This window comes from Saccopteryx leptura, chromosome X (genome assembly GCF_036850995.1).
Source record: "Saccopteryx leptura isolate mSacLep1 chromosome X, mSacLep1_pri_phased_curated, whole genome shotgun sequence".
NCBI classification, from domain to species: domain Eukaryota; kingdom Metazoa; phylum Chordata; class Mammalia; order Chiroptera; family Emballonuridae; genus Saccopteryx; species Saccopteryx leptura.
This window is the reverse complement of record NC_089516.1, coordinates 6,386,242-6,410,989: the sequence shown is the minus strand read 5'-3', so window position 1 is coordinate 6,410,989 and position 24,748 is coordinate 6,386,242. Positions and strand designations below refer to the sequence as shown.

The following is a 24,748-nucleotide window of genomic DNA, read 5'->3' as shown; positions in this document are numbered from 1 at the left end:
CACGAGTTTTGCAGAAACACCAGGTTCCTCTTATTTCTACCACCATAACTGGGGCAAGGACTTGTCTAAATCCAAATAACCTGGCCGACTGCTCGTTCCTCTTTCTCACAGGAGACTTTCTCGACCTCAGCACTATGGGCACTTCCTGTGAGATCATTGTTTGTTGCATTGTAAGATGTTTAGCAGCATCCCTGACCTGTACACAGTAAATACTAGTAACATTACAGCCTCCCGGTTCTGATAACCACAGACATCTCCAGACATTGCAAACTATCCCCTGGGGGCCGGGGGCACAAGAGCTCCAGGTTGAGAACCGCTGTTCTATAGATATTTTAAAGATACATTCAAACTGACCTTGTCCCATCTTAGACCCAGCTGAAGGTTCGCTCACCAGTTAAAAAAGGTCACCTCACACCAGTCACAATGGCGCTCATTGACAAAACAACACACGATAAGTGCTGGTGAGGATGTGGAGAAAGGGGAACCCTCCTGCACTGCTGGTGGGAATGCAGACTGGTGCAGCCACTGTGGAAAACAGTATGGAGATTCCTCAAAAAATTAGAAATCGAACTGCCTTTTGACCCAGCCATCCCACTGTTAGGAATATACCCCAAGAACACCATATCACTGACTCAAAAAAAGAAATGCACCCCCATGTTTATGGCAGCATTGTTCACAATAGCGAAGATCTGGAAACAGCCCAAGTGTCTGTCAGTGGATGAGTGGATTAAAAAGCAGTGGTACATATACACAATGGAATATTATAGGGCCATGAAAAATAAGGAAATATTACCTTTTGCAACAACATGGATGGACCTGGAAACTATTATGTTGGGTGAAATAAGCCAGGCAGAGAAAGAAAAATATCATATGACCTCACTCATTTGAGGAATCCAAGGAATAATGAGAACTGAGGAATGAAATTAAACCTGAAGGGAAGGGGGGAGTGAGCTGTTGGGAGGTGAGTAAAGAAGATGTTGAGGGGAATATGGGGGAGAGGGATGCATTCGGGAGACATTAGAATCTATGTAAATGCAATAAACAAACAAACAAACAAACAGTCAGCTGCGCTTGCAGGTTAGCGTCACCATAAGCCTTGCTTCCCGAAGTGGGGTCCTCAAGAGACCCGTTCCCTTCCAAACTGACTATTGGGCTCTTTGTAGGTGGAGACAAAACACTCAGTTATGTTTAAAATGCTTCAGCTGGCCCACCTGGAGAGAATTTTAAAAAGCACTTAGGCGTGGGAAAGCAGCTGGTAATGATCAGGGCGCCTATACCGAATTGAAAAGCCGACGGTGCCCCACATCAGCTGCTAAACTATCACAGGCGATAATGATAGGTGATCTTTCCTGAGCATTTGTTATGAGCCAGATTCCGCTTTAACTGCTTAGGTGTATTAGCCCATTCGATACTAAAAAGATAAAGCAAATATCTTATTTTCCTTTTTTTTAAAAAAAGTAACTGGAATTAAAGCAGGAAACACAATGGACTTTCCCCAGGGCACGTACCACGTGATATTCAACAGGAAGTACAAACCAAACGCCTTATCAGAGCACCTGGCTAGGCAAACGATTTGTTAAAATCAATAACATTTTGCCATATAAACAGTAACTGTTCCAGATTGGTAATAGAAGGAGAGATCCCATTCAAAACCGTAACAAAGCTATGAAAAACCTGGGAGGGAAACTGACAGGAAATGCTCGGGAAGGAAGAGGTAGGAGGAGGGTGTGGGGCTAGAATACTTTACTTCGCAGGCCACATGCTTGCATTTCCCCTCCAGATCCACGCCTTCCCACCCTGCTCTGTGTCCTGGGAGACTGAGCTGTAAGAACTTCGTCAAGTGGCAGGCTTTGAGTTGGTTTTGACCAATGGAGAGAGGCCAGAGTATTTAACTCCTCCCTCCCCCTGTGCGAGGCTGTGGGTTGGCAGTGACCCTGTAAAGAAACTCTAGTCAGGTGGTGTTGTCCTAATGTCTACTCTTCCCAAGTTCCGTTGACCGTTCCTTCCCCTTGCCATTTCAGATCTGGGGTTGTAAAGACGTCCCCCTGAACTGTTGCGCCATCCTTTCTGATTTCCCTAAATCCTGTCCCAACGGTCATTAATAGTCACTTTGCTAAATGTATCCATTTCTTACTTGATTGTTCCTCCTGGTTCCTACCAGGACCCTGGATGATGCAAAGAAGACATAAGTAAATAAAGATAGATGTATCGTTATTAGGGTCAGACGGCACAACACTAACAAAATGGAAATTTTGCTTAAACCGATGTGTAAATGCTGTGCAATCCCAATCAAATAGCAACAGGATTTCGTCAATAACTTGCCAGGTTGATTCTCAACTGGGGTGTTTTGGAAATCAGTTGGGCATTTTTGTTTATCACAAAGATGGGGCTGTGATATCCAAAAATGTCATGTCTTCTCATATGATAAAGGACATATTACCAACTTTGTTATTAAAATGAGGCACTGGATATGACTGGGTTAAGACCACTTGTGAGAATAGTCAGGAAATTTCTGAATAAGAACGTAAGAAGGGGGAGGATTTCTCCTCCAGATTTATACAGGCGTTACAATGCCGCATTGCCTACAACAGCACATTTATGTACCAGCACATTTATGAAAGAGGTGGGCGAGCAAAATTAAGTAAAAACAGGTACAACACATCACTTTGAAGTCACATCAATGATCAAAGGTACTAAAACAATGTTGGGCAACTGGCTTAAAGCTTAGAAAAAAATCAAGCTATAGTCCTATCTTGTTTCTTACAGCAAAAATAATTTCACATCATTCAAAAATTTAAATGGAGGACATTCAACATTAAAAATACTAGAAGAAACCATAGATCAGAGGTCGAGAACCTATGGGTCGCGAGCCAGATGTGGCTCTTTTGATGGTTGCATCTGACTCGCAGACAAATCTTTAATAAAAAAAATAATGTTAGAAATATAAAACATTCTTATGTATTACAATCCATTCATTTCCTACCGCTCATGTTCATGGTTGCGGGTGGCTGGAGCCAATCACAGCTGTCCTCCAGGACAACACCAAATTTTTATTGGATAACACGTAACATACACGGGTCGTTGTATGGCTGTCACGGAATTACATTTTAAAATATGTGGTGTTCATGGCTCTCTCAGCCAAAAAGGTTCCTGACCCCTGCCATAGATGAATATTTTTATAGTCTTGAAATGGGTAAGTCATTCTAATTATGATTACAACAAAAATTAACAGTGACAACCCAGAGTCTGAAAGAAAACACTACAACATTTGACCACATAAAAGTAATCTGTTTCTCAACTTATTATGGTGATCACTTTGTAAGGTATAATCATGTCTAATCACTATGTTGTATACATGAAACCAATATAATACTGTGTGGTCAGTACAGACACATCCAGATTTTCTAAGAGGTTATGATACTCTACATTTAGCTTATTGATTATTCTTTCTTGTCTTGTTATTTCTCTTTGATTCATATCGCCTATCTCCCCGATGATATTACAAGCCTCTTGAGTTAAGAATGCATTGTCTGAGCCCTGGCTGGGTAGCTCAGCTGGTTAGAGCATCATCCCAATGCAATGTTTCTCTCTCTCTCTCTCTCTTCCTCTTTCTCTCTCTTTAAACTCAATAAATAAATAATTTTAAAGGGAATGCATTGTCCCCAGAATCTTGTCCATAGTAGTTGCTTAAAAAATCACTCTTCGTGATGATAAAAATGAAAGTGATCATGAAAATAAGAACAATTCAGTCAATGAGACTGATTTTGAGAGGAAGGTCTTTATACAGATTAATCAATTAAAATGACTAGTTCTCTGACTAATTTCACTAGCTGTTTGAATTAACCTGGAGTTTAGTCAAGTGCAACTTGCCTACTAGTTGAGAGAAGTTAACCTTTTTTGAAAGGTTAACGTACAAGCTGAAAAAAGTTTGAAAAAAAAAAACCAGCTTGTCCTGTGGTGGCACAGAGGATAAAGTGTCGACCTGGAATGTTGAGGTTGCTGGTTCGAAAGCCTGGGCTTGCCCGATCAAGGAACATACTGGAAGCAACTACTATGAGTTGATGTTTCCTGCTTCTCCCCCCCTCCCCCTTCTCTCTCTCCTCTATCTAAAAAAAAAAAAAAAAAAAAAGCCAAACAAATTAACACTGGCATTTAAAAGCCATGGGAATTTTGTTTCCTTATAGATCAAGGCAGTGAAATTTGTTGAATTTTTTGTTTCTTTTGATTTTCCTTCTCTCTCCGTCACATCCTCTGTTTCTACTTTTCTCTAAAAAGTAAAAAGTTGTGTTTTTTCTCCATTGATTGAGAGAGAGAGAGAGAGAGAGAGAGAGAGAAAGGGACAGAGAGAGGGGAAGAAAAGGAGAAGCATCAGCTTGTTCCACTTTCGTGTTCCATTTAGCAGCATGCTCATTGATTGTTTCTCGAATACGCCTTGATGAGATGAGAACTGGGACCGCTGTGCATGGACAGCGTTCTAGCCACTGAGCCACACAGCCAGGGCCTCTCTGAAAACATTTTGAATTGGGTTTTTAGTTAGGCAAATAAAAGAAAAGGGACTTTCATTTTTCTTTTACTTTCATAGATAACATATGATATATTCCCGTGGTGAGAGAGAGCGATGTTAGGGGTATGCAGAGGCATCCCTAGCTTGAATGGTTCACTGGGGGATGCACAGGCCTCGGCATCTAGTTCACTCGCAGCTGTGATTCACCACAGTGGAAGGCTACAAAGCAAAATCAGTGCTGGGGAAAGGCATGCCAGGCCATGCTGGAGGAAGCCAGGCGCAAGCTCAGGGTGCACGTAACCCTCCAGCGACCAGGTGAAAAAACACATACGAAAATGCTGCCTACCGGGGAAGCTCATCAGGGGCTCAGCACCCGGGGTGGTTAGTGAGGGCCGGTCACGTCGGTGCCCCCTTCCTAGCGCATACCAGAATTCCAGGCTCCCATTAGGAGGGTTGGTATTCGCATAAATCATCTTGGTTACAAACACACTTGAGCCACAGGGAACCACTCTCCCGGTGCTGGGAAGGGTGGGCACCACGAGAAATCCAAGTCTGCAGCTGCTAGTCAAAGGCCAACCTTGGAAGCAGCCCTTTCTAATGACGGCATTCTGGGACCTGCTATCGACACCTGTCGGTTCAGAGGCAGACATACACACATGCGTAGATGAACACACAGCAAAGACATCTTCGGTCTCGCCATGAGCCATTTTTCCAATTCCACCTCTGCCCTATGCCCACAAGAAACCATTGTTATCGCTTCCTTATTCATCTTTTCCGAGTTTCTTTAGCGTCTTATCCCCCCCCCCCCATACTCGGTGAGCAGACACTTTGTTCCTCACTTGCCTTTTCAAGTGGAATTCCTTCTACCCCTTCTTAGAGGGGCATCCTCGTCCCTTTCTCACAGCTGGAAAGCCTTCGTGGTCTCCATAGTCCACAATATACTTAAGCATCCAGCTATGGATGGATAGCCGGCTTGTTTCAGATCTGGTATTAGGAACAGTAGAGCAACGACTAACCTTGAACTTCCGGAAGACCTGCTGAAGAGTTAGTGAGTGTGGCCCCAGTGAAGTGCCCAGTCTGAGTGATGACCCAGAAGGTGGTTAGTCTGCAGCCCAGTCTCCTGCAGTGAGATCAAGAGCAATTATTGGATGAAGTAGATAGGGCTCTTCTAGGTATCTTGTGAAAACAGGCCTCTCATTGTCTGGGCTGCCTCATTCTTGGTTTCCTAAATCCCATTGCATTTCATTTTTTCTTTTCTGTGGATCAGGAATGGCCCTTGGTGAGTAGTTAAGGTTTAGTGTAGGATTGCTAAATTTGGCACACTGGGACATGTTGATACTAAAAAATTATTGGTTGTCTATATAAAATTCAAGTTTAATGGGGTATCCTGTATTTTATCTGGCAGCCCTGGTTTAGTGTCATGTTAATCTAGGTTTAAACATTGAAGGAGTCTCAGGCTTAACTCTCCAAAATTAAAAGGAAGGCCAGACTTGATCCAGCTTCTGCCGTGGCGGTCGAACAAGTACACAGATGGGGACAGAAGCCCAGGTCTGGGGCCCAGGCCTGCGCTTTGACTCCAGCATACAGCAAGTGGCTCAGTACAAACAGCACCACAATACTCTCCCACAGCCCATGGCAACCTAAATAAACCCTGTAAGCAAATTGCTCCAGTCCACCCAATGCTGTGCTCCCGGCACGGGGAAGAAAAATGCCTTACTGTTCCTCTATTCAGGTTGCTTGATTTGGGTGAACATGAGAGGTAGCTACTAATTCCACTGCTTCCCCAACTTCTGCTGCCTGTTTCCACTTTTGGAGATTGAAGGTCAGGGTCTGCTTGATGAAAAGGAGAGAGGACTTTAATGGTATTTTTATAACAAGGCTGAAGTTTTGACCCTTTCAGTTAGATACAACTATGAACGTTTTTCAAATCATTCTTTCCTAGAAAGTTGAAGATACCACGAGTCTGCTCTTTGTGAATGACACATGGAAACAGAACACAGGCTACGGAGTTCCTTTGTATACAGTATGTTTTAGCCTTGCAAAGCCCCATGCCACAATTAACCTTGTCTTTTGCTTCTCATCCTTCCTTTAAACTGGACTGTGAAGCACCTCTCTGTTCAGTCCTGTAAGTTTCATTTTATCTTGAAATGAAAGTGTTCTGAAGATGTCTTTGACAGGATATGCAAATTCATGTAACAAAAACCTTCTTTCCTATTGAGGACTGATTCCACGTAAGTATTACAGTTTATCAGAAGAGTCTAAAGGGTCAGATGCTTTGAGAAAAAGTCCCCAATGCAAATAACAGAGTAGATGACTTGGTTGAAAAGAAGAAAGGCTATTTATGGATGTAATGGTCTCCAAACAGTCTGCCTGCTGCCTTGAAAACCAGAGCAGTTTGTCAGGTGGGTATTATAGAGAATCTGTCTCACCATCTGGTTTTTGTACACCCACTAAGTAGATTCGCTAGTAGTAAGCTATAGTGGAAAGAACAGTCCCTTGCCTTCTAGAGACATGACTTCCTAATAAAAATGTTAACTCACACATCTGTACATTCCTTCATTCTATTTATGATTCTATTGCATTAGAAGCACCATCACTCACAGAGCTTAAGAATAAAATACCTGAGCTCTGGCTGGGTACCTCAGTTAGTTAGAGCATCATCCTGATATGCCAAGGTTGCAGATTGGATCCTTGGTCAGGGCACAGACAAGAGTCAACCAATGAATGTATAAATAAGAGGAACAGCACATGAATGTTTGTTTCTCTCTCTCTCTAAATCAATAAATAATAAAAATAAATAAAACACCTGCAAGGTAGCTAGTGTTAAAACCTGATTTGCTCACAAGGATGCTGATACTCTACAGGGTTCCCCAAACTTTTTACACAGGGGGCCAGTTCACTGTCCCTCAGACCGTTGGAGGGCCGCCACATACAGTGCTCCTCTCACTGACCACCAATGAAAGAGGTGCCCCTTCCGGAAGTGCGGCGGGGGCCGGATAAATGGCCTCAGGGGGCCGCATGTGGCCCGCAGGCTGTAGTTTGGGGACGCCTGCTCTAAGAAGTCATATATCTAGTAATATGTAAAACTGGGTGACAGTTCATGTTTTGTTTTGTTTTTTTACCCCACTGCCCATGTTCTTTCTGCAAGTCATCTAATCAGCCAGGCCTTCAGCCATTTAACCAGATAATACAAAAAGTCTTTTTTGGGGTTATGAATCTAAAGATTTATTTTCTGTATTTGAAGCAACTGTTCCCATTAGATGCTGTCGTGTTTCAATTACGTATTTTGCATCCACAAAAGCATTTGTTCTTACCTAATTCGAGTGTGCTGATCTCAAATCTGACATTACTTTTTCTCTGTAAGCTAGTTTTTGTGCAATTCAAGATTTTATTGGATTGTTTATTTGTTGTTGAGTTTTATGAGTTCTTTGTATATTTTGGATATTAGGCCCTTATCTGAGCTGTTGTTTAAAAATATCATTTCCCATTTAGTTGGCTGTCTGTTTATTTTGTTGTCAGTTTCTCTTGCTGAGCAAAAACTTCTTAGTCTGATGTGCTCCCATTCATTTATCTTTGCCTTCACTTCCCTTGCCTTTGGAGTCAAATTCATAAAATGCTCTTTAAAACCAAGGTCCATGAGTTTAGAACCTATGTCTTCTTCTATGTACTTTATTGTTACAGGTCTTATATTTAGGTCTTTGATCCATTTTGAATTAATTTTAGTACAAGGGGACAAACAATAGTCCTCAATAGTCCAGTTTGATTCTTTTGCATGTGGCTTTCCAGTTTTCCCAGCACCATTTGTTGAAGAGGCTTTTTTTTTTTCTCCATTGTGTGTTGTTGGCCCCTTTATCAAAAATTATTTGGCTATATATATGTGGTTTTATTTCTGGACTTTCTATTCTGTTCCATTGGTCTGAGTATCTATTTTTCTGCCAATACCATGCTGTTTTGATTGTCGTGGCCCTATAATATAGTTTGAAGTCAGGTATTGTAATGCCCCCAGCTTCATTCTTTTTCCTTAGGATTGCTTTGGCTATTTGGTATTATTTATAGTTCCATATAAATCTGATGATTTTTTGTTCCATTTCTTTAAAAAATGTCATTGGAATTTTAATGGGAATTGCATTAAATTTGTATATTGCTTTGGGTAATATGGCCACTTTGATTATGTTTCTTCTTCCTGTCCAAGAACAAGGAATATTTTTCCATTTTATTGTATCTTTTTTGATTTCCCTTAACAATGCTTTGTAGTTTTCGTCATATAGGTCCTTTACAGAGGACATGAACAGACACTTCTCCCAGGAAGAAATAAAAATGGCCAACAGATATATGAAAAGATGCTCATCTTCATTAGTTATTAGAGAAATGCAAATCAAAACTACAATGAGATACCACCTCACACCTGACAGGTAAAATGATTAGCTAATGATAATAGCTAATCATTAGCTATTATCAACAAGACAGGTAATAGCAAATGTTGGAGAGGCTGTGGAGAAAAAGGAACCCTCATCCACTGTTGGTGGGAATGTAAAGTAGTACAACCATTATGGAAGAAAGTATGGTGGTTCCTCAAAAAAAACTGAAAATAGAACTACCTTATGACCCAGCAATCCCTCTACTGCAGTGGTCCCCAACCTTTTTTTGGGCCACGGACCAGTTTAATATCAGAAAATATTTTCACGGACCGGCCTTTAGGGTGGGACGGATAAATGTATCACGTGACTGAAACAAGCGTCAAGAGTGAGTCTTAGACGGATGTAACAGAGGGAATCTGGTCATTTTTTAAAAATAAAACATTGTTCAGACTTAAATATAAATAAAACGGAAATAATGTAAGTTATTTATTCTTTCTCTGCGGACCGGTACCAAATGGCCCATGGACTGGTACCGGTCCGTGGCCCGGGGTTGGGGACCACTGCTCTACTGGGTATATACCCCCAAAACTCAGAGACATTGATACGTAAAGACACATGTAGCCCCATGTTCATTGCAGCATTGTTCACAGAGGCCAAGAACAATAGAAATAACAGTCACTGCTGTGGTCCTCAGGTTTACGCCAAACCATGGGAATACCAAAAGGCATTCCTTTGCGTTTTCCTCTTGTCCAGTCATGAAGCATTTCCTCAAAATTATGACACACAATATGAGGAGCCCAATTCTTGTCTTGATCGCCAAGGGGAACTTGAAAATAGGCAATATATGCATGTGTCACAAATGATGAAATATTGCGCCTTTGACGTTGAAGTGTGTAACAGCCACATATATAACAGAAGGTGTCAGGACTATTCTTACATTTACGCCTACTCGAAGAAGCCATGATTCAGTCTTAAAACAAAATAAGAGGGTGTTTTTACCAGATAATAATTTTTTACATTTAAAAACAACTATAATTATGTAAAAGTGATGTTTGTGAAACATTAATTGCCATGTGGTTATGTTCAATCCAAGAGCCATTGCCCTTTAACTCCAATTAAAAAACCAATGCATGCCATTAACTGTAACAAAAAGAAATTAAAATTGCATTAAAAACTAGCGCATGCACCAAAAAAACAGATTTCAGATTTGGAATCAGCTGTGCAGAAATATATAGAAACAGTTCTAAAACCTCATGCAACGGAAAATGAAAAAAAAAATTGTTCCCCAGTGTTATCTATTGCTGTGTAACAAAACAGTCTGAAACTTATCAGCTTAAAATAGCTACAATTGTATGTGTGTACTGTTCTGTGGGTGGGTAGGGGCTCTGCTGGACTGTTCTTCTGTTGGTCCCAATTGGGGTCTCTCATGAGGTTGCAGTCAGATTGCTTTGTTCACATGTCTGGTGCCCCAGTAGGGAAGTTGGAAGGCTGTGACCTCTTGTTCTTTTTCTATCCACGAGGCTGCTTGGGCTTCTTTTTGTGGTGGTTAGACCCTAAGAGTGAGTGTTCCTCTAGACACGCCCCAATGTGCAAGCACAAAGTCCTTGCTGGCATCACCCTCGCTGATGTCCTATTTATGGGCTCAGCCCAGAGTCAGTATGGGAAGGCGCTGTACATGAGCATGAACACTGGGAGCCCTGGCTCACTGGGAACCACCTGGAACATCTACAAGAGAAAGGTGAAGGAATGAGTATTTAAGCCAAGGTATGTGGTTTCAGATGCTTTGAAGGATATCGGATTTAAAACACATTACTTTAGATTACTATGTAGCCTCTAAAGGTCACATATTAGAATATTAAATGACATGGAAAAAGATAATAAGCAAAATGTGAACAAAAAATATTTTAAAACAAATACTTGTTTGGTCATATGCTACAGTTTTAGCCATTGTTATTGCCAAGTAAATATGAACATTTAAAATTTTTCTTGTCCCTGTATTGTATTTATGAAAATTTCTTCAATGGATATATATTTTTATAATCAGTAATAAAGTGGTTTTATAATTAAAGAAAAAAGATAAAAATATTGCAGCAATAGGTAACAGATTAACAAGGTTTGGGTATATCTCTTATTTGTATTACTATATTATCTTATAGAGCCTATAAAATAAATACTTGCAGTCAATAAAATAAAGGTCTTACAGAAATGCAAATAAAATGACATCCCAGCATTTAAACATTATCAAATTGGGAGAAAGGGGAAAAGATTATCAATTCAGTGTTGGCCAGGATTTAGGGACATTGAGTGGGAGTGTGAACTTATATCACCTTTCCAGTGAGCAATTAAAATACAGCAGAATTTAGCCCTGGCCAAATAGCTCGGTTGGTTAGAGCATCATCTGGAAGCACAAAGGTTGCCGGTTCAATCCCTGGTCAGGGCACATACAGGAGCAGCTCAGTGTTCCTTTCTCCAAAATGTAGGTCTTGACTTGTATTAATTTATGGAATTAATTTTTTTAATTTTTATTTTATTTATTTATTTTTCTGAAGCTGGAAATGGGGAGAGACAGTCAGACAGACTCCCGCATGCGCCCGACCGGGATCCACCCAGCACGCCCACCAGGGGGCGATGCTCTGCCCCTCTGGGGCATCGCTCTGTTGCGACCAGAGCCACTCCAGCGCCTGGGGCAGAGGCCAAGGAGCCTTCCCCAGTGCCCGGGCCATCTTTGCTCCAATGGAGCCTCCCTGCGGGAGGGGAAGAGAGAGACAGAGAAGAAGGAGAGGGGGAGGGGTGGAGAAGCAGATGGGCGCTTCTCCTGTGTGCCCTGGCCGGGAATCGAACCTGGGACTTCTGCACGCCAGGCCGACGCTCTACCACTGAGCAAACCGGCCAGGGCTGATTTATGAAATTAATGGTGGACTTTTGTTTCTTTATATACTTTTTTTTCTCTTTTGCTTTTTTTGTTTTGTTTTTGTTTTTGTATTTTTCTAAGTGAGAAGCAGGTAGGCAGAGACAGATTCCCGCATGTGCCCGACTGGGATCCACCTGGCAAGCCCACCAGGGGGCGTTGCTCTATTGCAACCAGAGCCATTCTAGTGCCTGAGGCGGAGGCCATGGAGCCATGCTCAGCACCTGGGCCAACCTTGCTCCAATGGAGCCTTGGCTGCGAGAGGGGAAGAGAGAGAGAAAGGAGAGGGGGAAGGGTGGAGAAACAGATGGGCAGTTCTGTGTGCCCTGGCTGGGAATTGAACCCGGGACTTCTACACACCGGGATAAAGCTCTACCACTGAGCTAGCTGGCCAAGGCTTTGCTCTTTTGCTTTCTAAATGTAGCGTCCCAAAGCTGACACACTTCTATGCTGGGAGGAGACAGCAGACCTTAGGAGCTTCATCTCTGTGACCTAAAACCAGACATTCTCAATCTTGGCGGCACATTGGAAAGGGATCGTGAGGTCTGGCACCCAAGATTTTGATTTAACCACTTTTGGGTGAGGCTTGGGTATTGAGTTTTTAATACTGCTCAATTAATTCTAATTGACAAGCATGAAACCAATAGAAACAGGACAAGCTCTCTTGAGTTGACCTCTATTTAAAATCTGATTGGTTGACCTGCATTTTCCTTTCCTTCTATAAAAAAAGAAGTGGATTGATCTCCAGGACCTATGACCATCTCAAGTCGGTAGGGTACTAACTATAGTAGTATACGTGCCCTTCTGCATCCACCAGTTGAGTTGATTTCCAAGATTCCACTGTTTCTAATCCTTTTTATGCTAGTTACATTTTAATTGTAATATTATAGCTCAGTTCTGAGTATAAGAAGATACAGTTGAATGTTTGAAAAGACAGCCAAAGTTAAGCTGCTTAAAAATGATGTAAGAACCAATGTGCAGAAGGGCAACTTCCACCAGCGACTGTGCGGGCACTCTGCCTTCTGCCCAGGTGGTCCCCTGGGGTCTCAAAGACCACCTATGGCACTAAAGGCTGCTGTGGAGGACTGGCAATCCAGCTGGGTCTTGAAGGCATCTTCTAAAAATGTCCAGCTTCTTTCCTTTTAGTTTTGACTACAGCTGTTCAGCTTTTAGTTAATTGACAAGGGACATGTCACTTAACCTGCTTTTGTTGCAACTGACACAAGATCAGAGCCACGAACACAGGATTCCTTAGCCAAGGTGGCACTGGGGATCCAGACCCACTCACTGTAGAAGAAGGAGAAGCAGGGTGACCAAGCGTCTCAGTTGGCCCAGGGCTTCCAGCGCTGAAATTGAGAAATTCCCCTGCCAGCCCAAACCAGCGGGCCACCTGATGGAGAAGTAACCAGCTTTGCCTCAGGTGGTGGAGTCCCACAAAGTCCAGAATAGATGTCACAGCCTATTAAAAGTGCTGGGGACTTGGATTCGATTCCCGGCCAGGGTACACAGGAGAAGCGCCCATTTGCTTCTCCACCCCTCTGCCGCGCCTTCCTCTCTGTCTCTCTCTTGCCCTCCCGCAGCCAAGGCTCCATTGGAGCAAAGATGGCCCAGGCGCTGGGGATGGCTCTGGTCGCAACATGGCGACGCCCAGGATGGACAGAGCATCGCCCCCTGGTGGGCAGAGCGTCGCCCCATGGTGGGCGTGCCGGGTGGATCCCGGTCGGGCGCATGCAGGAGTCTGTATGACTATCTCTCCCTGTTTCCAGCTGCAGAAAAATGAAAAAAAAAAAAAAAAAGTGCTGGGGACTTGAGCACTCACACACCTTCCAATTTTGTAGATACTCATAGTAGTGGGGACACTTTCCCAGGGTCACACGACTTGCTAGTCGCATACCGGGAACCAGCCTCCAGATTGCCTCGCCCAGCTTAGGGCACTTTCCACTGACTGCACTGCAGTCTGGGCTTCCCCATTCTTTTTATCGCTTGTAAAGTGTCAAGTGATTCGGGCTGGTTTTTCTTTTGACCACAGGACTGAGCCTTAGGCCAGTGCTGACTGATCTCTCCCTCCCACGAGCACCGCTTTGGTCGTTTATGTTGGGATGGTGAAGCAATCAGGTTGCTGTAAATGGCCTGTGGCTCACCATCTGCACTACTGCATGGCATGCATTCCTGTCGTTGATGCAGCCCATTAGAAGGATTTTCAACCTGCAACTACTTGTCAGCACCAAATGCTACCCGTGACAGTGATGGGCAGGACTATGAGCCCCTGGGTGAGGGCATCATGCTTGTGTCCTTTCTAGAAAACATGGCTCGGAGATGACTGTGAAGCCAAGCGATCCAGAATCTGGTGCTGGGAAGCAAGGGCAGGGCAAAGGTGAAGGGATGAATTCCTGGGACACAGGGAGGCCCATTCACAAAGCGAAGATTGGTAGTGGGACTTCCCCAGGCAGTACACACGGAGGATACAGGAGTCCGTTCCAGCCCTCGCTGCCACCTCCACTGGCTACCCTTGCTCAAACATGTTACATATCAAACACCCTGTGCTGTCCTGCTTCAGTCCTTGCTGGAATACGGCCATCGGGTCCTGGAAAGTTCTGCCATGGAGCACCAGCAGTAAGCAGTCCTTCTGCGAAGCCCTTTCGGATCACCCTAACCTGACTGGTCCTCTGAACTGGTTTCCTCCCGCCCTCTGACAGCCTGTCCGTCCACAGCTCAGCTGGATGTGGTAAGTCCTGGCCCACTAAGTGAAACCTTCCCAAAGAGGTGTGGTAGCATTTCCAGGTGCAATGAAGGCGTTTTTGGTGTTTCCACCACTCCCTCATTTCCCGCTCCCTTCTAGTACATTCTATCGCACTCCCTCTTAAACAGTTCCCCAATGAACCTGGTTTTAGTTCTTGATATTTCACTGGGATGTTAAGACAAACGGTTGCTACTCTCAGTTATCCACTTTAAAGCTGAGTGTTACTGGGAGAACATAATTATAAATTTACTTTGGCCCCATGAGAGTAACTTAGGCATCACTGAATAGGTATTTTATGGGAGCGGGAAATTCTTCTTAGCACTTCTGAAATCAAAGCACATGAAAACTTCTATGGGGCCTCCATTTAAGTTTGGTCTATTCCAATCTATGGATACTGAACATTATTACTTTGCAGTGTAAACATACTGTGTGATCTTCAGTTTTATAGGTATCCAAATGATCTGTTTGGGTACCTTCACTGGCACAGCAGTTAATACTTTGGGGCAAGAAAACTGCTAATCAGTCCTTGAAAAATACCTTCAAAATGGAGAAGAGCTGACTTCAAAACCTTCTGGGGTTTCTGTAATTTTATATGGTGCGCTGTATTCGGGGAGAAGCACACATTTTCGGGCACCCCATAAAACACATCACTTCACAATGAGGAGACACACTGCGAAAGAAAGTAGGAGCATGACTTTATTGAAATGTGTATACATTCTAAACAGCATAAGCACTGCAAATGATACATTCCTGAATCTATAGTGGTTGCTATTTCACCTAACAAAGGACAGTTATCATACGAATATCTGTAAACTGATTAGTAGCAGTTCAGCTGGAGGCTGAGCGATTTGGGTATGTTCACATGTCTCTGGCTCCCCTGTTGGGCGGGATATACACCAGGTCGGCCTCCGTTCAGCAGGGCCGGACAGGACCAACGTCTTCGGTGGTTTCGCTTAAATGTTTCTACACCAGCAGCAGGAAAAGTGCGGGTTCTGGGCTGAAACTGCTCGGCGGCCTCTCCCTCCTCTTTGTTGAACTGCAACCAAATCGCTCAGATCCCCATCGCTGTGCATGGCTAAATCGAGGCTCACCAGTTAATCAATGCATTACAAGTACTGGTACACACACATGGTACTAAATGATGTAAGACATAATTAGTTCTTAATTCATGGAATTATAATTGATTTTATATCATTTTTTATCTTCAGGTCATTATTTTAAAATGAACTATTTCACTATAAATGTTAGATGAATTGATTACTGTTAAATCAACTGGTTTTGTGTCAACATGTCTATACTTGTACGCCAAGCTGTCTACATATGCATGTTCGTAACTACATTTTCATTTCTCTATGCATAGAAATTCCAAGAAATACAGATAAAATTAATTTATCAAAAATTAAAGTTATATAGTATCTAAATAAACTCTTCACATATCTCAAGTCAATTCTGTCTAGATATAGTCACTCTGTATAGCATAACTGGCTTACCCAGGCTCTACCGTTTCATCTCAAACACCATTTGAAGGTCCCACAAATTGCTTGTTTCTGCGAGGACCAAAATGACTTTTCACTTTGATTCCCCTTGTGCTATCGTGAAGTCTGAAACCTTAAAGATGGCTCTACTTGTTAATGACTTCAACAGACTTTACTTTTCTACCTGCAAAATTTAAAGGACTTCTTCTCTTTAAGTTTTGAGATTCAGCAGAAGGAAGAGACGGCTGACATGACTCCGTGCAGGCGCACTCGCTGCCAGGGCTGAGGAGTTCAGCTGCTCGTGCACCAGTGTGCGTGATAAAATTCACAGAGGCCAGGCATGCCTCTGCCACAGGACGACACCTCATGTGGGAGGATGACATCAAGGGCCATCTTATGGGGAAAGCAATCTTCCCCTCCACGATCAATCACCCTCGGGCCCCTATTTTAATGGAGGAACTAATGTTTATGTATTTGTACTTTTGTCAAAGGCCTTTCCTACATCTTTCATGTAGCGGCTTTCGTTGAACTAATCAGCTGCCCAGACTTGCTACTTCTCATTACAAAAAGCGAAAGAACATTAAAAATCAAAACTAATGATGTTTAGGCATTTGGTTTAAGTCACAAAAATCTACCTTTTTGTTTATGTCAAAAGCAAAAGTATGAGCAGATGAGTCACTTTGAGGGGACTTCGGAGTTTTGTTCTGGTGGAAATCGACAACATGAAATTACTGGGGGAAAAGGCAAAGTAAAAGCTAGAGCTACACACACGCCCTAGAACAACAAGATGACAGAGTAGGGTGCCCAAGGAACTGTCCATCGGGATGGACAGAGGCAAGCATGAACGTGACGGTGAGTGCAAGGACTCAACTCAAAAACGGTTCCCAATCGCATCTATCGCTGAACGGAACTTTGGAATTTTAGGGTGTGGCATTTCGCGTAGGTGACAGTTATGTTTTTCAAAAGTAGTAATAAGCATGGCCTCTGATATGTCTAGTGCTTATCCAAAAATGTGTCAGTGGCCATCTTAAATTACATAAAATCTGGTCCGAATTAAGCACAAAAACCAAAATGGTTTATTTGAAACCTGGTTACTAAAAAAAAAAAAAAAAAAAAAAAAAAAAAAAAAAAATCTCATGGTATAATAAACTTTCCAAGGTTTTCTTAAAAAGACTCATTCTATACAAGGTTTTACCCAAATGTCCATAGGCATTATCATTACATATCTACATACATGTCTTTATCCTAAAGTCACCTTTGGCAACCCTGAAATATATAAATTATGAACTTCCACAGTGGAATTATAAACTTGAAAGTTGTGGCCTCAAAATACTGACAGGACAAAGGAAAAGTCACCTATCAGAACAAGTCAAGTTGACAAAAACATTTCTGATTTATGATAGTTCACAAATCGAATAACCACCACCCTCCCCCCAAACTGGAAACAAATGGTCTTGAGCTACAGAAGCCAGAAACAATGAACCTTGGAGGATGCACAGACCTGCTGCTTTTGCATTCTAACTGCTGAGTGCTGACGCTAGGAAATCAGATCACACACACTGGTCAGCCAGCAGGCTCGCTCCACAGCCCGCCCTGTCCCGGCCTCACAGCGGGACGTGGCTGAACAGATACGACACAGACTCCCCGTTGTGGGTCCTGCGGATCGCCTCGGCCAAGATCATCGAAATGTCAATAACCTAAATCCCCAGAACAGAGAAGGGGTGAGAAAGTGAGGCATCTTGGTCATGTTTCCTCAAAAACATAAAAGCCAGGTAACCTACAATTTCTCCAGCTATTTGATGTGCTACTATGACGACTTCTCATACCCATTTCTTTTTTTTCTCATTTTTTAAAAATTAATTTCCCCACATGCATTTCTTTTTAGAGGACAGACAGCTTCGGATCGAGTTTCAAACTACGACCTGTTACACCAGCCCCCTATGGGGCCCTGGAAGTGAGGTTTTCAGTGCAGATACTCAAAAGGCTTTTTGGAGCTGTGGAATCCAGAGACATCCTTTTCTGGGGCGTTTGTTGTTTTTAAATGAATTTTATTCAATTATATGGAAGGTTTCTCTCTCTTGGTTTCAGAAAATGCAGTGACTGTATCATTTAAGAGCACAGCTATGACCATTCTAACTCAGGGATCAGCAAACTACTTTTTCTGTAAAGGGCTGATAATAAATTTCTATTTTGTAAGCCAGGCTCAACTCAGTTGTCATAGTGTGAACATAGTCATAGACTCTCTATAAATGAACAGGTATGGTTGTGTTCCAATAAAACTTTATTCACAAAGGCAGATGGTGGGCCGGACTGGGCTGGGGGGCTATACAGCTTGCAGACTCTCAACTGCAGCTAATCAGGTGGACTGCTTGGCCATGCACTGATTGTTGCTTCAGCCCAGCCCGTTTCTTACTGTTTCTCTATCATGGTTTCATTCACTTACTGCTTCTGACTTTGATGTCCGCCAGCCCCAGCCCTTCTCAGAGATCTAACGTGCCTCAGACCCTCAGACCCGAGAAGCTGCGGCCTCCGCCGGCGTTTGCCTTAGTAAGCAGGCACACACAGAAGACTCGATGCTATTTTGGGGGACCTAAGGGAGGGGCCTCACTGCTTGGCTCTGCCCACAGTGTAGACAGTACCTGGATCTTGGAGCAGTGCATCATTTTGTCCTCTTGAGGAATCGTGTTCGTCACAACAACAGCCTCAAAGGAGGCGCTGTTTATTCTGGAAATAGCTGGCCCAGAGAAGATCCCGTGCGTGAGGATAGCATAGACTTTGGTGGCTCCGGCCAAGAGCAGCCTGTAAAACAGAGAACAAAGACAAACAGAGGAAAATAAAACAGTCTCTCCTCAGTGTGAATTTAAAAGCAAAAGGTGCGTCCCACAAAGGAAAACATAAAACCAATTTCATTCTCATTTATTAGCTGAAAACAGGATCTTTAAGGTGTGTGCTGGCAACATACTTCCCCATTGAACCTGGGACCGCTGACCCTGGCCTTGGGTCTGGGGAATTCCTTGTCGCTGCACCCCTGGACCTCCCTGAGGCAATGCCTCCCTCCCCTCAGCTGTGTGAATCAAAAATGTCCCCAGATATTGTCCAATGTACTGCAGGAAGCAAAACGGCCCTTGGTGGAGAGCCACAGGTTTAAACCAAGACAACCAGAATGCCATCGTTTCAACACAGCAGGAAGAAAAAGACTGAGAGATTTCATGTTCTTTGTTCCGTACTGCGTTTGAAGGCCGGAGTGAACGCTGAACAGAAGGAAGCAGGTTCTGATGAAGCCTGCGAGATGGCCTCCTTCCTTTGTGCACAGGCGCAGGGGATGCCCTGCCCCAGACCCTTTATAAAATACGGACAGCGGTAGAACGTCAGCCCAACGTGTGGAAGTCCCAGGTTCGATTCTCGGCCAGGGCACACAGGAGAAGCACCCACCTGCTTCTCCACCCCTCCCCCTCTCCTTCCTCTCTCTCTGTCTCTCTCTTCCCCTCCCGCAGCCCTGGCTCCACTGCAGCAAAGTTGGCCCAGGCACTGAGGATGGCTCCGTGGCCTCTGCCTCAGGCGCTAGAATGGCTCTGGTTGCAACGGAGCAACGGCCCAGATGGGCAGAGCATCGCCCCTTGCTGGGCATGCCGGGTGGGTCCCGGTCGGGCACACGGGGGAGTCTGTCTGACTGCCTCCCTGCTCCTCACTTCAGAAAACCAACCCCCCCCCAAATACGGACAGCTCAACCTTGAACCTGAAAGTCAGGCCATAGAGGACTATGTTCTCTTCTATCAGGAAAAGGAAATGGGCCTAGAACCCCCTTTGGTCTGAAATGCCACGGCTTAGCGAACAGCAATAAAGAGGAGAGAGTCCCAACTTTTACAAGCTGACATTTTCCCCTTCCTGCTGAGACTGCTGAACACTTTCCCAAACACTCCCTCGAACCTGTCGGCAGCGTGACAGATTGTGCCACACGTGTCGGCCATGTCATCCACGAGGATGGCCACACGGTCCTTCACGTCGCCCACCAGGACCATCCGGTCCACTTCATTCGCCTTCTTCCTCTCTTTGTGAATCAGGGCAAAGTCCACGTTCAACCTGTCCGCAATCGATGTGACCCTGCACAGACGCAAAAGACCAGATTCAACAGGGTCAATAGAAAACCTCGGTCTTTCACGTTGTATGTTACGGATGCAGTAACCACCCACCCTCAAGATGATGAAAGAGTCAGGTCTCACTTCTAAGGCTAGCCCTGGTCCGGGACACGCCTGGGCAACCCAGGGGAGAAATGTCCCAGTGACATGGCCTGGAGTTGGGTAAGAAACTGATACTCAATTTGTTAGTGTTGCGTGGTAATTTTAAAAATGTCAGGTATAAGTCAAAGCAGGTTACTTGGAAACTGTCATTTGTGCAGTCAGTGGTGCAGCTGGTAGGGACAAAGTCCTGGTTACCATGGCCACAGGACATGTGGACTATGAAAGTGGTTCGGCTGCACTTGAGGCCTCAAGAGACTGTAAACCCTGAGTCAGCGCCTCTGCCCATCAGCTGTGAAGGCGCAGAAAGACCAGCCGCTCGGAAAGGGCTGAGCTGGCCACAGAAAGGGAAAGTGACAGGCCCCACCTGTCAGTAAGTCCAGGACATTTACGATCTTTCCCATGAAAATTGGGCTTAAATGATGAAAACTGACCACAAAATAATGCCACAGACATAATGTGATATGAAATAAAATTTTACTATTTCAGTTTTGTTTTTTTCTGAAGTTGGAAACGGGGAGGCAGTCAGACAGACTCCCGCATGCGCCTGACAGGATCCACCCAGCATGCCCACCAGGGGGCGATGCTCTGCCCATCTGGGGTGTTGCTCTGTTGCAACCAGAGCCATTCTAGCGCCTGAGGCAGAAGCCACAGAGCCATTCTCAGCACCCAGGCCAACTTTGCTCCAATGGAGCCTTGGCTGCGGGAGGGGAAGAAAGAGACAGAGAGGAAGGAGAGGGGGAGGGGTGGAGAAGCAGATGGGCGCTTCTCCTGTGTGCTCTGGCCGGGAATCAAACCCAGGATTCCTGCACGCCAGGCCGATGCTCTATCACTGAGCCAACTGGCCAGGGCCTATTTCAGTTTTTTTAAAAACATTTCCACTGATATGAGACACAGAGAGAGAGACAGGAAGAAAGGGAGGGGGAGAGGGATGGGGAGAAAGGGAAGGAGGGAGAGGAGGGAAGAGGAGGGAGGAGGATGAAGAGGAGGGAGGAGGGAGGGAGGAGGATGAGGAGAGGGAGGGAAGAGGGAGAGAGGAGGAGGAGGGAGGAGGGGATGGGAGGAGGGAGAAGGGAAGAGTGAGGGAGGGAGGGAGAGAGGAGGGAGATAGGGAGGAGGAGGGAGAGAGGAGGAGAAAGGAGAAGGAAGAAAGTGAAGAGAGGAGGAGAGAGGAGGCGAAGAGAAGAGGAGGAAGGAGGCGAAGAGAAGAGGAGGAAGGAGGTGAAGAGAGAAGGAGAGAGGAGCAGTGAGAAGGGAGGAAGGGAGGAGGAGGAGGGAAGGAGGAGGAAGGAGGAGTGAGGGAGGAGAGAGAGGGAGGATAAGGGAGTTAGGAGGAGAAGAGAGGAGGAGGAAGGAGGTGGAGAGAGGAGGAGGGAGGAGGGAAGGAGGGAGAGGGAGGAGAGAGAGAGGGAGGAGAAGGGAGTTAGGAGGAGAAGAGAGGAGGAGAGCGGAGGGAGAGAGGAGGAGGGAGGAAGAAGGGAGGGAGGAGAAGGGAGTTAGGAGGAGAAGAGAGGAGGAGGAAGGAGGTGGAGAGAGGAGGAGGGAGGAGGGAAGGAGGGAGAGGGAGGAGAGAGAGAGGGAGGAGAAGGGAGTTAGGAGGAGAAGAGAGGAGGAGAGCGGAGGGAGAGAGGAGGAGGGAGGAAGAAGGGAGGGAGGAGAAGGGAGTTAGGAGGAGAAGAGAGGAGGAGGAAGGAGGTGGAGAGAGGAGGAAGGAGGAGTGAGGGAGGAGAGAGAGGGAGGAGAAGGGAGTTAGGAGGAGAAGAGAGGAGGAGGAAGGAGGTGGAGAGAGGAGGAGGGAGGAGGGAGGGAGGGAGAGGGAGGAGAGAGAGAGGGAGGAGAAGGGAGTTAGGAGGAGAAGAGAGGAGGAGAGCGGAGGGAGAGAGGAGGAGGGAGGAAGAAGGGAGGGAGGAGAAGGGAGTTAGGAGGAGAAGAGAGGAGGAGGGAGGAGGAGAAGAGAGAAGTAGGGAGGAGGCGGAAGGAGGAGGAAAGAGGAGTGAGGAGGAGGGGAGGACACAACCCTCATACGTTTTGTGGTCAGTTTTCCTCATTGAAGTTTCTCTCCCCTTTCTCCCTCTCTCTAAAAATTAATTTGAAAAATTAAAAAAAATTAAGAAAAGACTACAGCCATCTTTTTCAGATTGTGGTTTTTCTATATTGCAATTAGCAGGGGCATAATGAAAAGGAGACCGAAGGCGAGGTCGCCTTTCCTCCAGGTGGGAAACTCTCTCTGCAGACAACGCTGCTGAGTCTGGCTACCCTCTCTGATGGGTACGGCAGTGCTAGATTAAAGCGAACATCTTCACAAATGCACTGCTGGGCCGGAAGAGCGGAAGGAAATCTTCAGAAGCAGAGAACATAAAAGGAGGCCGTCCTGAGGAGCTGGCATGCAGGTAAGTTCTTGCCCGAAGGGTTTCTAAGGAGCCCTAAGAGAGCTTGGGCTCCTGTTTGATGGCGGAGATGCGGGGGATGCCAGAGAAAGCCCAGGGCTCAGCTGAGACCAGAGTGGAAAGGCAACTGTGACACAGGGATGCTCAAGGGGAGCCCTGCACAATGACGAGTAACTAACCCACCTGTGGCCCAGGTGGGGATGGCAAGGACGCGTGTCTGTGTCAAACCCCACACTAAGAAAGGGGTTAGTTCTCGCGAGAGTTGTAAACTACATGAAGGTACTCCTGGCAGTTGTTCGTCGCAATTCTCAGGTTGTACGTGACGAAAACCAACCAGTGGAGAATTTAATTCAGAGTGATACTTTGGGGTAGCACTCCAAGGGAACTGGCCACAACAGATGCCACTGCTCTCTAAAGAATTATAATGACACAATTCTAAGGAAGATGAAGGAGTCACACAAGAGTCGCAAAACATCCAGGGAAGCGAGACATCCACAGTGAGGGCCACCAGAAATGACTGGGGACATGGCCGTTTCGGCAAAACATCACACACTGCAATTAGCCAAGGAAGAGTAAAAAATGATGGTGTTCTCTGTTTTAGAAAAACTAAAACAGAAACTTGGTAAGAATAAAAAGACTCTAAAGAATGACAAAATAAGATTTGAGAAAGAACAGAATTTCTAGAAATGGAAAACATTATATTTGAAATTAAAAACTTAATAAAAAGATTAAACACACCTAAGTGTGTTTAGAGTGTGAGAGAGTGAGTGAATTAGGGGGCAGAGATGAAGACACTATCTAGAAGGCAGCCCAAGAGAGAAAACATGAGCAAATGTATGCAAAAGAAGCTCAGAGAGGGGAAGAACAGAATTATAAGGTGACAACTGGAACTCTAGAGAGAGAGAAGAGAACAAGAAAGAGGCAATATTCAAAGAGAAAATGAGGATTCCCCAGAACTATTGGAAGATACCAATCCTCTGATATAATAAACCCAACAAATAAATCCCCAAGAAATCTTAAGAGGCAAAGGATAAAGACTGGTAACCTGAAAAGGAAGAGCAAGCAAACAGACGGCCGGACTCTCAGCAGCAACAACAGAAGCCGGGAGGGAAGGAAGGAGCAGCCTCAGTCCAACGTGAGAAAATGACCGTCGGGCGAGGATTCACATACAGCCCAGCGGCCTTGCCAAAGAGGGCAGCTCCAGGCCCAGCTCTGCCAGAACTACAGAACCCAAGCAGTCACTTCCAGTACAAGCACTAAGGAAATACTAAAGGATGTAACTTAAGGAAAGGAAGATGGTATAGATACACTGCAATGTGCCGGGCCAGGGGGGGTGCATGTGAAGAGAGGCAAGCGAAGGCACTGTCAATGTGTGGGCAAATCGAACTAAGGGCTGATTCTGGAAAACCACAATAGTACTGTCTAGTTCGTGTAAAACAGAAAACTACACTGGGCAGTAGTTTTAGCACAGAAGATGGTGGTCACAAATCAAAATGTCAATAATCATTAACAGCAAGAGGACCAAACTTTCCAGTTCAAGACAAACATTGTTAGATTAGCTAAGAGAAGACGCCAATTTCAGATCTCCGAAGTCCCTGAAGCAAAGGGCAGCATTACTATGATGAGGTCCATGTTCTTCCTACCATGAAAAAATGCATTCTTCTGCCTTGAACCAAAATCAAGTGGCTCTAGTTCACACGCTTCATTTCTTTTTATTTTATTTGTTTTTAGGTGAGAAGAGGGGGGATAGAGAGACAGACTCCTGCATGTCCCCGACCGGGATCCACCTAGCAACCGCCATCAGGGGCTAATGCTTGAATCAATCAAGCTATCCTCAGCGCCTGGGGCCTATGCTCAAACCAATGAAGCCACTGGCTAAGAGAGGGGAAGATGGAGAGGAGGAGGAAAGAGAAAAGGAGACAAGCAGATAATCACTTCTCCTGTGTGCCCTGACTAGGGATCGAACCCAGGACATCCACATGCCGGGCTGATGCTCTACCCACTGAGCCAACCAGCCAGGGCCCCTTTGTTTCTAAATGTATTTACCACTTTTCCTGATTTAAGGAATCAATTGAGCAAAAAAAATTCATTTGAATGCTGACAAAATGCTGCCCCATAATCACCATAAAAGTATACTATTT

The 24,748-nt window shown here is 44.8% G+C and overlaps 1 protein-coding gene across 1 annotated transcript in view; it reads right to left on the bottom strand.

Moving 5' to 3' along the window:
* Nucleotides 1-15,188: 15,188 nt before the first annotated feature.
* PRPS2 (phosphoribosyl pyrophosphate synthetase 2) overlaps nucleotides 15,189-24,748 on the bottom strand; it is a 29,343-nt gene continuing 19,783 nt past the window's right edge. Inside the window, exons 5-7 of the mRNA XM_066356556.1 lie at nucleotides 19,913-20,086; nucleotides 18,625-18,784; nucleotides 15,189-17,682 (exon numbers count right to left, since the gene is read on the bottom strand). Of these exons, the coding sequence (XP_066212653.1) occupies nucleotides 17,590-17,682; nucleotides 18,625-18,784; nucleotides 19,913-20,086 (427 nt within the window). The 3' untranslated portion in view covers nucleotides 15,189-17,589. The remainder of the gene's footprint in view (nucleotides 17,683-18,624; nucleotides 18,785-19,912; nucleotides 20,087-24,748) is intronic.